Source organism: Corapipo altera, unplaced genomic scaffold (assembly GCF_003945725.1).
Source record: "Corapipo altera isolate COAL_440 unplaced genomic scaffold, ASM394572v1 61411, whole genome shotgun sequence".
Lineage (NCBI taxonomy): Eukaryota > Metazoa > Chordata > Aves > Passeriformes > Pipridae > Corapipo > Corapipo altera.
Window position 1 is genome coordinate 11,640,197 of NW_020884875.1, and position 13,520 is coordinate 11,653,716.

Here is a 13,520-nt window from a genome sequence, read left to right on the forward strand (position 1 = left end):
CCACCTGTGCCTCAGCCACAATCTGGGAATGCAGCAATGACACAGCAGCAGCAAGGGCTGCTCCTTGGCTCTGCCAGGACTGAGCGGAAGAAAGCCCCGGTGCTGTCTTCTCCAGCAATCAGGGGCTGTTGCAAGGGCACTACAGGCCTCCCTGCAGGTATGACTGAGGATAAGGAAAAGTTCTTACAGTCACAGTAGTACTGGAAAGTAAGTGCTTGATGAGAGCAAGAACAGATGGGAAGAGAGTTAAAAATGAGGGTGGGAGATACCTGGTGTGTGTTACAAGTGACTGTGCAGCTGGTTTGCAACAGAGTTTTGTGTAACACAGTGAACAAAAGACTGCAGGAAAGTGGGGGAGACAGAACATGGTGCAGGTGCTCCCTCCTCTGCGTGCTATCTTATAAATATCAAGAGCAAGAGCAAAGGGGAGACTGGAAGCACATCCTCCTACACATACACAGCCCAACAGAACAGTGTCCCCTTCCTGCTAGCAGCAGTGCATCCAACAAGGGCACGCTTTCCCCCTTTTTCATATTCTTTCTTATGACTAGGATTTGGAATGCAATGATGAGATGTAGAAAGTAGTATGGATAAAAAAAAGTTATTTATATTATACTGTTAAATACAAAGTGCAGGAAACCTCTGTTTGTCTGTTCACCAACTACATACTTCCCTATGAGAGCAACTCCAGACTCTTGAGATTGTGGAAAAGTCAGTGCTCAGGACTCACCTTTGTGATAGGAGCTTCTATGGTCATTGAGTGAATCCTTGCCATTGAAGAGTACCGTCGGGTCTGTAAACTTGGAGCTGCTGTTCAAGAGAGCCACAGACTATAAATCAGATGACAGCATTTAAAGAGCAGAAGGCTGGGGAACAGCACAACAGAATCCAGCCTCATGTTCCACTTCTGTATTTTCTCCTGCAGGTTCTTACTTTACTGTTTCATTTCTTGCTCTTTTGTTGACCTCCTTGGCAGCACTCCTTACTTTTACTATCAGATTTTCCATATGTCCTTCACATAGGAATGAAGCTGTACCTATTATGCTTCATGCCCAGTACCTGCCAGTTGCTCTTTGATTGCAGTGGGTCTCTGTCAGACATGGCTCCTCCTGTGAGTGTAAGTCCCTAATCTTGGTGATACAACTGGTCTCATGAAACCCATTCCTGCTTCCCATAAGCTGTCCTTCCCTCATTACATAGAGGGGCAGAAGATAATCTCTGCTACCACTGTCCCAGCCCCAGCAACCAGTCACAAATGGGATCAGGAGTAGAAGTACTGCTCTCAAGTAACCAGCAGCAATAAATCCCTTCATGTTCAACACTAATAAACCAAAAATACTGGTTCAGGAGCACAGGCTGAAGCTTTCTGAGGGAGGTGGCACTAACACTTCATCACACACTTTTAGAAGGCTTCTCCTATCCCTTGGCACAGCTACTCCTCTCTATGAAGGCACTCTGCACTGCCATGCATCATATAGTGATGCTGGTACTCGTGGCTGGGGCACTGTTTTGTAAATTAGAAGAAAGAAATTTTGCAGCAGTTATAAAAGGATGGAGTAATTTCTCTTTAATCAGCTATGAATCTGGTTCATCTTCTGCAGTTTTATTGCCTAGGCCAAGTCTGTTCTTTCTTTATTTGTAAATATATATATATTTATAATATTATGTATCAATATATAATAATTCTTGACTGTTTACTTTCTTACCATCACTACTTTGAGATGTTATTGACTTAACATCAACTGAGTCTTTCCTTCTGTTCTTGCATTTGTAGGAATTGGATTCTGTAAATACAAAACAAAAGCTTTAAAAATGCATCAAGTAAAACATCTACAAAGCTTCTTCCATCTAAAGTTATGAATATTTAATTAAATGATCTTAACAATACAACATAAGCAGGGGAAATACTGTAATCTCTGCACATCAGAACAAGGAACTCAGTGTCTATCAATGTAAAGCAACATGTCTGAAGTCACCTGGAAAGGTGTTTCACAAGGAAGTCAAGATGCCTTATGGAACAGGAGACTTGCTTCACCTAAGTTTAGCTGCCTAAAAGCAGCAGTCTTGCAGGCTGTTGATGTGTAAGGTGGTTATCAGAGAACCTGCTTCAGGAGAGATGTCTCAGGCAGGTGCGTTGAACCCCTCCTGCAAGGCCGTTTTGCTTCCCATCAGCCACTGAACAAGACTGAGTTTAACAGCCTAAAACTTTAGCCAAGTGAGGAAAGTCCCATCTCAGTCTACACTCTTCGAGCCGAAGCATAATTCAGACTCAGACAGCTTTTGCTTTTATTTGCAGTAATTTTTTGTACGCTGTGTTAAAGAAAAATCTAGCATGCTGAGAATGATTATTAACAAGCAGTTTGGTTGCTGTGAAAATTAACCATGCAAAAAGCTGTTATTCTTGAAACTGTTTGCTAAAGCAAGAGAAGTTATCACATCCAGCCAAATTCAAAAGCTGGATGAAATACCAGGAAAGACCCCCCCCCCCCAAAAAAAAATGTAAAATTTAATTTTCCTCCAAAACATTACACTCTTCAGTTCTCCCTTCTGTTGAAAAACAACAACCATGCATCTATTCACCTCTTTGCAAGACTGTCTGAAATGCCACTCAAGGGTCAGAGACCAGAGTAAGCTTTTAAAAGCAGATAAAACCATCTGAAGAATCAGAAATATCATGACATTGATATTCTTAACATAAAGACCATGTCACAAGACAGGATGTAGGCAGCCTGTCTTTAGCAAAATAAAATGTTAATATATGATTCTCCAGAATTAAAAGTCTGCCCATCTTAAAAATAACTGAAATACAGTTTCTGTCTTAATTCTCTTTTTTCTACTACAGATTTATAAGATAGCTTAGGTCTTCTTATTTTGCTGTAGTCCAAACTGGAGAAACTGAAAGCATTTTCCTCTGTTGACATCTAAGAGCAGGGCATAACTAATGCATGTTAAATCATTTTATTTGTTTATTTCATAGTACTCCTCTTAGAAACCCCATTCCTGCATTAACATTTGGATTAGTTTATCATAAGGCACTAGAGTGGGAGCAAGGATTTACACATAAACATAGCTGTGAGTGGCTATAGCTGACAACTCTCCTTGTGTTAAATGCCATCTAGCAAGTCAGAAATTTTGCACCTAAAAGCTACTCTCTACCATTCTACAATTTCATCTGTAAATATTTCAATGCCTAAATAAAAAATTTTTCTTCACCTAGTGAGCAGAATATCTCATCATCCAGATTTGGTACAAATCACACCATCACAAACAGCACAATACTCATGGATTACTTTTCTATGCTCATCACATACTGGTATATGCCCATGGATAAGTTCTGGAAATTTATTCTTGGAGCACAGCCATGGACCTCAGGGAAGGATAACCTACGTCACATGCTCTAAGTTTGTCTGTGTTCACTGCACCTTAGTCATCAACATGGCATCAATAGGATGGGGCTTCCAGGTCTTGTGTAAATCTGTCACAAAAATGAGCAAACCTAAAATATTAGTAAGCTAGCAAAATGTTTTAACCAGTAACAGTTGTCCTTTGGCTTAATTCATAGGCTTTCTCACCCTCTTGTTTGCAGGAAAGAAACAGTAAGAAGAAAATCTGCTTTTATTACAGGGACATGGGAGTAAGCAGTTTAAAATACTGTGGATCAGTTCTAATGGCAGCAACGGGAATGAGAGCAGCCAATTATATATTGTCTCTTCTTCCCCCTGCTCACTGCTGTTTGGCATCACAGAGCTCTCTGTTGTTTGTATGCATCCTGGGCTACTTGAAAAAGCAGGAGATGTTAAACAGTCATTGTTTAACATTTGTGGTATGTTATATCCTCTTCCCATGTGAAAATCAGAAGCTGCCTGACATTGCACAGCAACGTTGTCCATCTTTCAAAGCAGGAACAGCCTCAAGTGCCAGAAGGTAATAGTGCATGAGAACCTGTTCACTCATAGTAAGACGTCAGTGCTGCGTCTGGCTGAGATTACTGGAGTCACAAGCTTAAAATTGGCCTTTGGTGCCTCCTCCGTCAGGCAAAAGTGTTATTCCAAACACTACACAGCACTGGAAGAAGGGATTATCTATCCCCTTATGCTCCACACTTTTAGTCAAAAGCTGTCTGCAGAAGTCCATGAGAGCTGGAAAGTGCTGTCTGCAAGTAAGTAAACCCACCTGAGACACAGGGCAAGGGTTTTGCAGACATCCTGCAACAACTCACCACTGACGAACTGACTAGCTCAGGCCTGGACACCTCAGACAACTGTCTTCGCCCTGTGCTGGGGCCAAACCAGTGGCCTGCTGACAGGTCCTAAACTTGGAAACACTAGGGCAGGTGTGCTGGCACAAATCAGCACATTCCACATTTCAAACACAAAGGGGTGCCAAGGCACACCAGCCTCAGGATGAGACACAGTGTTTTAATACAATGAAGAGCAATGCATCCTAACTTCAAAGGCACAGCAAGAGCTCTGCACAGGAGACTGAATTATTGTTGATTGTATTATTATTGGTTATTGATTATGGATTATAAATGCAATTCATGGTGCAACATCAGTGGCAGCTGGCATCCGTCACTGACCATCAGCTCTGACTACTGACTGGACAGAGGGAAAGAACCCTGCCACGACCTCCAGCACAGCAGCATATAGAGGTAAAAGTATTCTAACCTGATTGAGAATTGTCTGCTGTGTACTTCTCTTCATGGTGACTCTTGTGGACCTGAAGATTGGAGTAAAATATGTATGTAAGGCAGAAGAATACAAAAATACTTAAACAGGCTACATTCAACACTGTTCTTATCCAGAATTTTCCATTCAGTTGTTTTTAAAAAGAAGGTGTATGGCAAAGACTCTTCTTTAGGTGCAGTTAGATGTAGAGAAGTAATATGAAAGGAAGCAGATATGTCATGCAGATAATTGCAGATACAATAGTGCTTTTTTATACTAAGTTCCTGTTTAATGCCTGTGGTTGCAAGAGAATGGATATTCTTCTTTGGTATTGTTTTATGTGCAAATTGCATATGAACCTGAAAGAATGAAATGCAAAAAATAAAAAAAATCCCAAAATATTAATTTTTGCACTTTAAAAAAACATTTTCTTAGTGCTATCTAAGCTAATTTTGCATGTATCCTTTCACAGGTCACTAATAAACTTGACTTCAGAAAACTCAGTTATAAAAACAACTCTCTGGCAAATGAGGGGTAGAGGTAGGTGTCATTTATCAGAACTTTATTTCCAAGTAATTTTTAATCATTCTCATGAATGAAGAAGTTAAACACAAAATCTTAATTATTTGTGCTTCTGAGAGAACTTCGGTAGCTCCAACAACAGGTATTCCAAGCTTTCTTAGAATTTACATAGGATATTTCCGTCATCTTAAAATTTACACATGTTGCTTGGACTACAATAACACAGATTAATATTCCTCTGCTTTTCCATTCTGCTCAGAAAAAAAAGCGGTCTCCAATTCATGGCAATTTAATACCTGCTAATCACTTCACCCTTTCCTTTGTTATGTGGTTACAAGAAAGTATTTTGCTGTTAATAGGAAACCTGAACAAAAATGTCAGTTCCTCAAGTCTTCCTTCTAAAATTAGCACATTACATCTTTCATTAGAGCTAGCAGAGACACTGAGGACTAAAAATAATGCATTACAGTTTTTATTTCAGTCACTAGAGAAGATAGACATACTCTCTGTATACACATACTCTGATACACATTCTCTTTACTGTCATTCTTGCAGACACTATCTTTTTTTCCTCTTTGCAGTGGAGGGGAGCAGGTAAAGAGGGTGAAAGGGATAGAGAAGAAAATGGAAAGGAAAAATCCCACAAAATTCAGATATGGTTTTCTGTAACGAAGAAAAAAAGAAAGAGGAGAGGGAAATCCTGTGCTCATGTTCCATATAAATTTTATTCAAGGGAACATAAGAAGTGACTCTTCCTCCAAAAATAAATTTTAAACACTTCTCTTGTAACCTGGCAAAAACTCAAAGAGAAATGATCCATACAGAGTAAGATTAAGGAATCTCGTCAGATATGGTGCAGTGACACAATGCATCTGAACTGCTTGTTCTGGTCCCAACCTGGAGCTTCTCTCAGAGCCAATGGATATATATCTCTGTCTACTGCACAGCTGGCAGAAACATTGGCACAGTCCTCCAAGTGCTCTCCTAAAAAAATAAACCCACTTTTCTGTTCTGAATACTTCTCTTCCCCTTCTGCAGGCATGTCCTGAAAGAGCCATGTAAGGTAAGTTATGAAGACAGTCACACAGTTAATCTTGGGTCAATATGTTCTTAAGAGGAGAAACAACACCTCTGTTTTAAATTTATGAATGTGCAAACACTGGACTCAATCCTGCCAGGTCTCAAATTGACAACAGCAGCATTAATAATTACCTAGGCTTCAGCACATGGAAATAGTCACATGAAAGTCAATCTCTATTCATAAATCTTCACTGTAAGAATGCTTAATACTCTCACATAAATTTTTTCTATGCATAAATCTAGCATGCTAAATTTTTGTATGTTATAAATCTGGCACAGAAATACATGAAAGTTTCTGCACAGTGATCCCTAATAATACTACGATATCCCTTACAAAAGCTGTCGGTAATGGCAAATATCTACTTTTGTTTAAGGTGAAACAATGCATAATATGTAAGGATGTTTCGAAGTCAACATACATTGTCTGAATGCTGAAATCCAGCCATTTAAAATTATGTCAATGCATTTGCATCAAAATTTGAATCATGACAGTTTTTACTGCTCTGTAACTAAATAAATAGTTTGTTTGATTTCCTTTTATCCTGCCATAAAGATTTATCTGTGGCTTGAAAAAGAACCTAATTTTTTTAGGGTAAAGAAATGTTCTACTGCTGCAAAGTATTCAGGCATGGATTTTAGGAATACTGCAGTGTCCAGTATCTCCTACAGGCAGGAGGTATTTCAACCACAGAAATGAAACAGAATAATTACATAGCTGTGTTGGATGTACCTTGTTTTTTCCCCAAGAGACCTTACATTTCCACACACCATGCTTTCTGTTAGGCTGTGGTCTTTAGCCTTTGTGGCAGACCTCTATATCTGTGGAGAACCTTTCGAAGGCCGTATTCCCTGGGATTACCAAATGTGTAAAGCTCCCCAGACTATCAAATTTGTGCTCAATTCACCAGTAACTGCTTATGAATGAATACTAAAAAGACATGAAGGGTGGTGCTTTCCATCAGTGCCACCAGTACAGAGAATATAAATGTCACCTTGGACACAAGTTGTCAGATAAAATTTGTTTCATAAGTTCCCTTGTTCTCATCAACAAGGAGGGGCTGATAGGGCAGGGGAAGTTCAAGGACAACCTGGGCGTCAGCAACCATGAAACGGAGAAGTTCAAGGTCAGGACAGTGAGGAGGGCACACAGCAAGCTCACTGCCCTGGACTTTGGGAGAGCAGACTTTGGCCTCTGCTTGGAAGAGTTCCATGGGATAAAGCCATGGAAGGAAGAGAGGCCCAAGAAAGCTGGTTAATATTCAGAGATCATCTCTTCCAAGCTCAAGAGTGATGCATCCCAACAAAGAAAAGTCAGGCAGAAATGCCAGGAGGCCTATATGGATGAACAAAATACTCATGATAAACTCAAAGACAAGAAAGAAGCCTACTGAAGGTGGAAGCAAGGACAGGTAGCCTGGGAAGAATTCAGAAAGTGTCTGAGCAGCCAGGGATCAGGTTAGGAAAGCTGAAACCCTGATAGAATTAAATCTGGCCAGGGATGTCAAGAGCAACAAGAAAAGCTGTTATAGGTACGTTGGTGAATAGAAGAAAGACTAGGGAAAATGTGAGCCCTTTTTGGAAGGCAACAGGATACCTGGTTACCCAGGATGTGGAGAAGCTGAGGTACTCAGTGATATTTTTGCTTTGGTCTTCACTGGCAAGTGCTCCAGCCACACTGCCCAAGTCACAAGAGGTAGAGGCAGGGACGGGGAGAATGAAAAACTAACCACTGTAGGAGAACAGGTTTGAGAACATTTAAGGAACCTGAAGGTGCATAAGTGCACAGGACCTTATGGGCATCCATGGGTCCTGAGGGAGTTGGTGGAAGAAGTGGCTAAGTCACTGTCCATTATATTGGAGATGTCATGGCAGCCCAGTGAAGTTCCTAGTGACTGGAAAGGGGGAAACTTAAACCCTTATTTCTAAATATAAAAAAAAAAAAAAGAAGACCTGGGGAATTACAGGCCAATCAGTCTCATCTCTGTGCCCTGTAAGTCATGGAGCGGATCTTCCTGGAAACTATGCTAAGGCAGAAGGAAAATAAGGAGGTGATGGTGACAGCCAGCACAGCTTCATTAAGGACAAATCATACCTGACAGAATTGGTGGTTTCCTACAATAGGGTTACGGCATTGGTGGATGAGGGGATGTCGTCTAACTGGGCTTATGCAAAGCATAATACTTCCTTGCACATCCTTGACTCTAAAATAGAGAGACCTGGATTTGATAAGTGGACCACTCAGTGGATAAGGAATTGACTGACTGGTCCCACTGAAAGAGTTGTGGTCAATGGCTCAGTGTCCATATGGAGAGGAGTGAGGAGTGGTGCCCCTCAAGGGTCTGTATTAGGACCAGTATTATTTAACATCTTTGTCAGGGACATGGACAGTGGGATCAGGTGTCCTGCACCATCAGGACACCAAGCTTTGTGGGGTGGTTGACACGCTGGATGGGCCCCAGCATAAGAAAGACATGAACCTGTTGGAGGAGGGCCAGAGGAGGGCACAGAGGTCACCAGAGGGCTGCAGCACCTCTCCCATGTGGAAAAGATGAGAGAGCTGGGTTTATTCAGCCTGGAGAAGAAGTGGCTTCGGGGAGACCTTTCAGTACCTAAAGGGGCCTGCAAGAGAACTGGAGAGGGGCTTTTCAAGGGTGTCTAGTGATAGGACAAGGAGGGACAGCTTCAAACAGAAAGATGGCAGGTTTAGATCAGGTATCAGGAAGAAATTTTTTACTGTCAGAGTGATGAGGCACTGGCACAGGTTGCCCAGGGAGGTTGTAAATGCCCCATCCCTGGAAGTGTTCAAGGTTAGGTTGGATGGGGCTTTGACCAACTTGGTCTAGTGGAAGGTGTCCCCTGTGGCAAGGGGCTTGGAACTAGGTGATCGTTAAGGTCCCTTTCAAGATAAATTAATCTGTGATTCTTACTGGCTTAGGCAGTCCAATAAACTGGGCAAAGAAAACCAGAAAAGGACTTTTTTCCATATTCCAATGAACTGGGCAAAGAAAACCAGAAAAGGAATTTTTCTATACGCCTACTGCTGTTTTTTACAAAAGGCTGCAAATTTGTAATTGTGTTATACTCATAATCTTGCAAAAAGAGTACAGTATCATATGTACACTTCTCTGTACCAGTCTTTCAGCTGTGTTTTTTTAAAGAAAAAAAGATCTAATTGTATCTCACTTTCAAATCAAAGCAACTATAAATGAAAAAACAATGAAGAGCTTTAAACAATGAATTAAAGAGAATACATTAGAATACATAACTTTATCGCTGCTTCTGTTACAAAACTCAGTTGCACTCTAGCCTGAGATTTTAAAAAATACTGTGACTGTAACTACTTTGCTGCTAATACTAAAAACCATGGTTAATTCAAAGATGAGGTCAGTTTACAGTATTATGAGTCTTACTTTTCAGTGATAAACCTTCAAAGTTCTTCCAAAAGTTATGCAGTTTTCTTCCTTGACTACCTGCCTCCACAAAACTTATGCAAGGAGGATAGTTTCAGTGGGTAAATTTTACAGACTACCACCTATGAAATTCTTCCAGTAGCAGCGGTATTCCAATAATGTGTTAATATATTCAGTATTGTTCTTCTAAAGAAGGGACAACTAGACATACTTGTGACTTTCTAAATACTTTTTCTGCATAAGTGTCTTTACCTATATGAGGTGTAAAAGCACATAAAAGTCTAAATAAGATACATAACCCCTTCCAGAAACAATATGGAAACATATCATGTTTCCCTAGCACATCCTTGGTCTAAAATGTTGCCAGCCACTTCCTATTTCACCCTTACAGACCACAAGCTAAAGACAGATTTCACTCTTTGCTCACAGAATTTCAGACTTCTTTACAGGGCACGTACTAGAGTATTTTTGGGGCAAAGCATGTGATATGATCATTTGCCTCAGACATTGTCAGTGGGTGGACACCAGGAGCAGATTACAGCAAACAGCTCCCCATACGACCAGCTTGTTGCAGGACCAGCTGGTGTGGATGTGTGCCTGGATTGCAGAGACCTGGGTCAGCTGCTGCTGCTGGTTTACTTGGGTTATGGCTTGAATGACACCCCTCCAGAACACTTGTTCTAATGAGTGTGTGAAGTCTCAGGTGCTGCATGAAGGCTACACTTTATTTAAGAACAACATATGTGCAAGCCTTGCTGAAGTTTTCTTGCTTGCTCCAACAATCAATGAGAATCTCATTGTAAATATAGATTACATCTGCTTGCAAAAATTGATAAGCCAAAATATATTATTTTACTAAAAGCTATGAAAATTATCACATGAAAGAAATACAATACCTGTTTGTTGTTTTCGTTGGTACAATGCAGCCTTTTGAGGGACACAAAGTGTCTTATTTTCCTAGCAACAGAAATAATCACTTGTTACCATATCAAATGGTAAAGAGAGAAGTGAAGTGATACACTGCTATTTTCTATAGCAGAGATCTCCATGCCCTCAGGAAACCAGATACCAAACCCAACACCAGCGAGATGACTGGGTGACCAGCACTTCTTCAGCATTACAGTGATGTTTTTGTTCCAGGACACCTGATCTTTTTGCTCCTTCAGGAATTCTCCTGCACATCTGGGAGCTGAATTTGGCAATGTGCCGATTCTACATTGCAAAGGTGGGAGCATGTGCAAGCACACACACAGACAAGGGGATTGCCCAGCTGCTAAATACATGGAGGTTCATGCCAAACTTACAGATTCAGAAAGCAGAAAGAAGGCCCTAAAAACCAGAAAGCAGATATGTTCTGGACAAGTTAGTTACCCTCCTTGACCTATCACAGGTGTTATCTTCACATGCTGCTGGATACTGTCTCCTGATTTTCTTCTTGCGTAGTAAACTCCTTGCCATTCCTAAGGAAACACACACAACAGAGACAGCATCTAAGAATATATAGCTTGCAGTCAAATCTTCATTTATTATTGCATAATCCTTACATAGTAAATAGTTACATTTTATTTCATGGTTGTCTTTTCTAAAATAGTATAAAAATTATTACTAGAGAATAGTACCTTTAACAGTCATTTGCTAACATAAGGACAGGGTAACTATGTTTCTCTTATGAGAGTGCATGCAACTTTTACAAAGAACTTCAGGAATCATCTACTTAGAGGGGTTACAAACATTCTTGCTAGGTACTACCGTAAGAGCAGTGGTTGCAACACATCCAGACGGTACCTCCCTTACGACCAGCAGAAGCAAACTGTACTGAGCACCATTCAGCTTTGAAGTTGTCGGTTGCCAAGAAATATGTATGCTAAATTTCAAAAGTCCTTAACCTAAAGATGTCCTTCAACTAACCTCAGAGAAGAAATATTTTTAAGGAGAGAACTACATGGCAGCAGAGTAGTATTAAAATGGAAAATGGGTGGAAGATACCTTTGAGTAGGCAGTGTGAGCTGCTGGGCAGCCCATATAAATGAGGAGGAGCACAGCAGGAGTGGCCTGCAGGTCAACTGCAAACAACTCCAGACAGTGACTCCAGTTCAGATCATTGCTGGAAGTGATTCAAAGGTTCAAGAACTCCCCAAAGTTCTTGAAGCAGAATGTGAGACAGGGAAAGGTACTTCTGCAACCTGTGGGAGATGGGATAAGAGACTGTTGCTTGGATTAGGGGAACATATTGCCAGGCCCATCACCACAACAACAGGAGTTCACAGGGCTCTGCAGATAGAATTCTAACTTTAGTTAGAAAAACAAACCCCACTGAGTGCCAATACTTTTTGGTGCTTCAAGTATGCAGTCAGTGAAGGCTCTGCAGTTTAACAGAGCAGTTAAACCTTTGGTTGGATGATTCAGCCACCTGAGAGACTGACTGAGGGACAAACTGTTACATTCCAACTAACAAAAACTCCATGGGCTATAAGCAAAATAGAAACAGAGAAAACATTCTGATACTGATCTTAAGCCAACAGATCAATAGGAGTTCAGTCAGATCCTAAAAGCAAAGCTAATGAAATCTGTAGTCACTTGTCTGTGACATGGGCTGTTGTGCTCCTTAGACATCTAAGGAGCAGAATTGTGGTCTTATATGTACACTCATGAAGAACACACCTTGTGTTCTTAAACCTAGAGTGATAAAAAACAATGCAGAATATATAAATATATAAATAAAAAATAAAGCAGAATCTATAGCAATGAGATTGTTTTATTTGCTTACCTTTCCTTTTTTAATGAATGTGTTTATGTTGTCTAAAAGATCTGCGCAGTTTTTATCGCTTTTAGGCAGTTCAGTAAGTTCCTTGCCAATAAGCTCTCCCTTGCAGTATCCCATCATCTGTTCAAAGGCTGGGTTAACATACTGCCAAGACAAAAGTACCTTATGTCAGTATCTAAAGAAATGTACTTAAAGGATAATTACTCACGTTTAACTATCAAAGTGTGACAAGTTATATGGCTAAAACCACAACCACACATCCCTACAATTAGGTGTTTCTCATATAAAAATACTATGTGATGGTGAAACATTTTATTCAAGTAAGAAGCTGAACACAGCAAGCGATATGTAACCTCCTATCAGAAAGTACAGAAAGAGAATAATACAGGTTTTACCATAGACAACATTACTTTACTGAAAATTATAATCTAAATACAGTTACTGAAGGAAAAGTCTTATTCAGCAGGCGTCAGTGTGCATCATCCAAAAATTAGGCACTTAATTCCACAAGGTTTTCTAACGGGCAACAAAACTAAAATACTGAAACAGAACAGGAACTACTGTGCAAAGATCTCTTTGGAGTTCTTCTTTTCCAATTCTATAAAATAGTTAAAAGTTTCCCGCCCTACCTGAATGACATGATCTTCGCTGGTTATTTCTACAGCTTCCTGACAATGGTCTAATGCTGTGAACACTGCATTACAAGCTCTGAAATTAGCAAAGGATTAGCACATTAGTTTTATTGTTAGAACATTTTGTTCACTATAAATACGTTATGAAATTGTACTTATCGGTAGATGAATCACAAAGTTGCAGTTGTTTTGACTAAACCGTGTCACTATCTTCAGTATGACTTTTTTCAGAAATCCAGCCTCAGACAGCCTTGTTAACATGCTTTTACTGCAGATCACATTGTAAAAGTGCTTATAGGCACTGCAGCATCTTAATAGTGTATTTTTATCTACATACATGCTTTGAACAGCAGAAACCAACAATTAGCAGTAAAACTAACACGCTACTGTTACATCAGAAAGTTATGTGATCATTAAAGATTGGGAACACAAAAATCATCATAGC

The 13,520-nt window shown here is 40.2% G+C and overlaps 1 protein-coding gene across 5 annotated transcripts in view; it reads right to left on the reverse strand.

Annotated features, from left to right (window-relative positions):
• The window catches only part of PDE8B (phosphodiesterase 8B), a 72,425-nt gene that overhangs the window by 10,467 nt on the left and 48,438 nt on the right, over positions 1-13,520 (reverse strand). For 3 of the 5 annotated variants that reach the window (XM_027634366.1, XM_027634364.1, XM_027634369.1), the window contains exons 7-13: positions 13,073-13,151; positions 12,447-12,587; positions 11,051-11,139; positions 10,576-10,636; positions 4,668-4,719; positions 1,707-1,784; positions 731-810 (exon numbers count right to left, since the gene is read on the reverse strand). In XM_027634366.1, the coding sequence (XP_027490167.1) occupies positions 731-810; positions 1,707-1,784; positions 4,668-4,719; positions 10,576-10,636; positions 11,051-11,139; positions 12,447-12,587; positions 13,073-13,151 (580 nt within the window). The remainder of the gene's footprint in view (positions 1-730; positions 811-1,706; positions 1,785-4,667; positions 4,720-10,575; positions 10,637-11,050; positions 11,140-12,446; positions 12,588-13,072; positions 13,152-13,520) is intronic. The other 2 variants (XM_027634367.1, XM_027634365.1) reach the window with 1 other exon arrangement.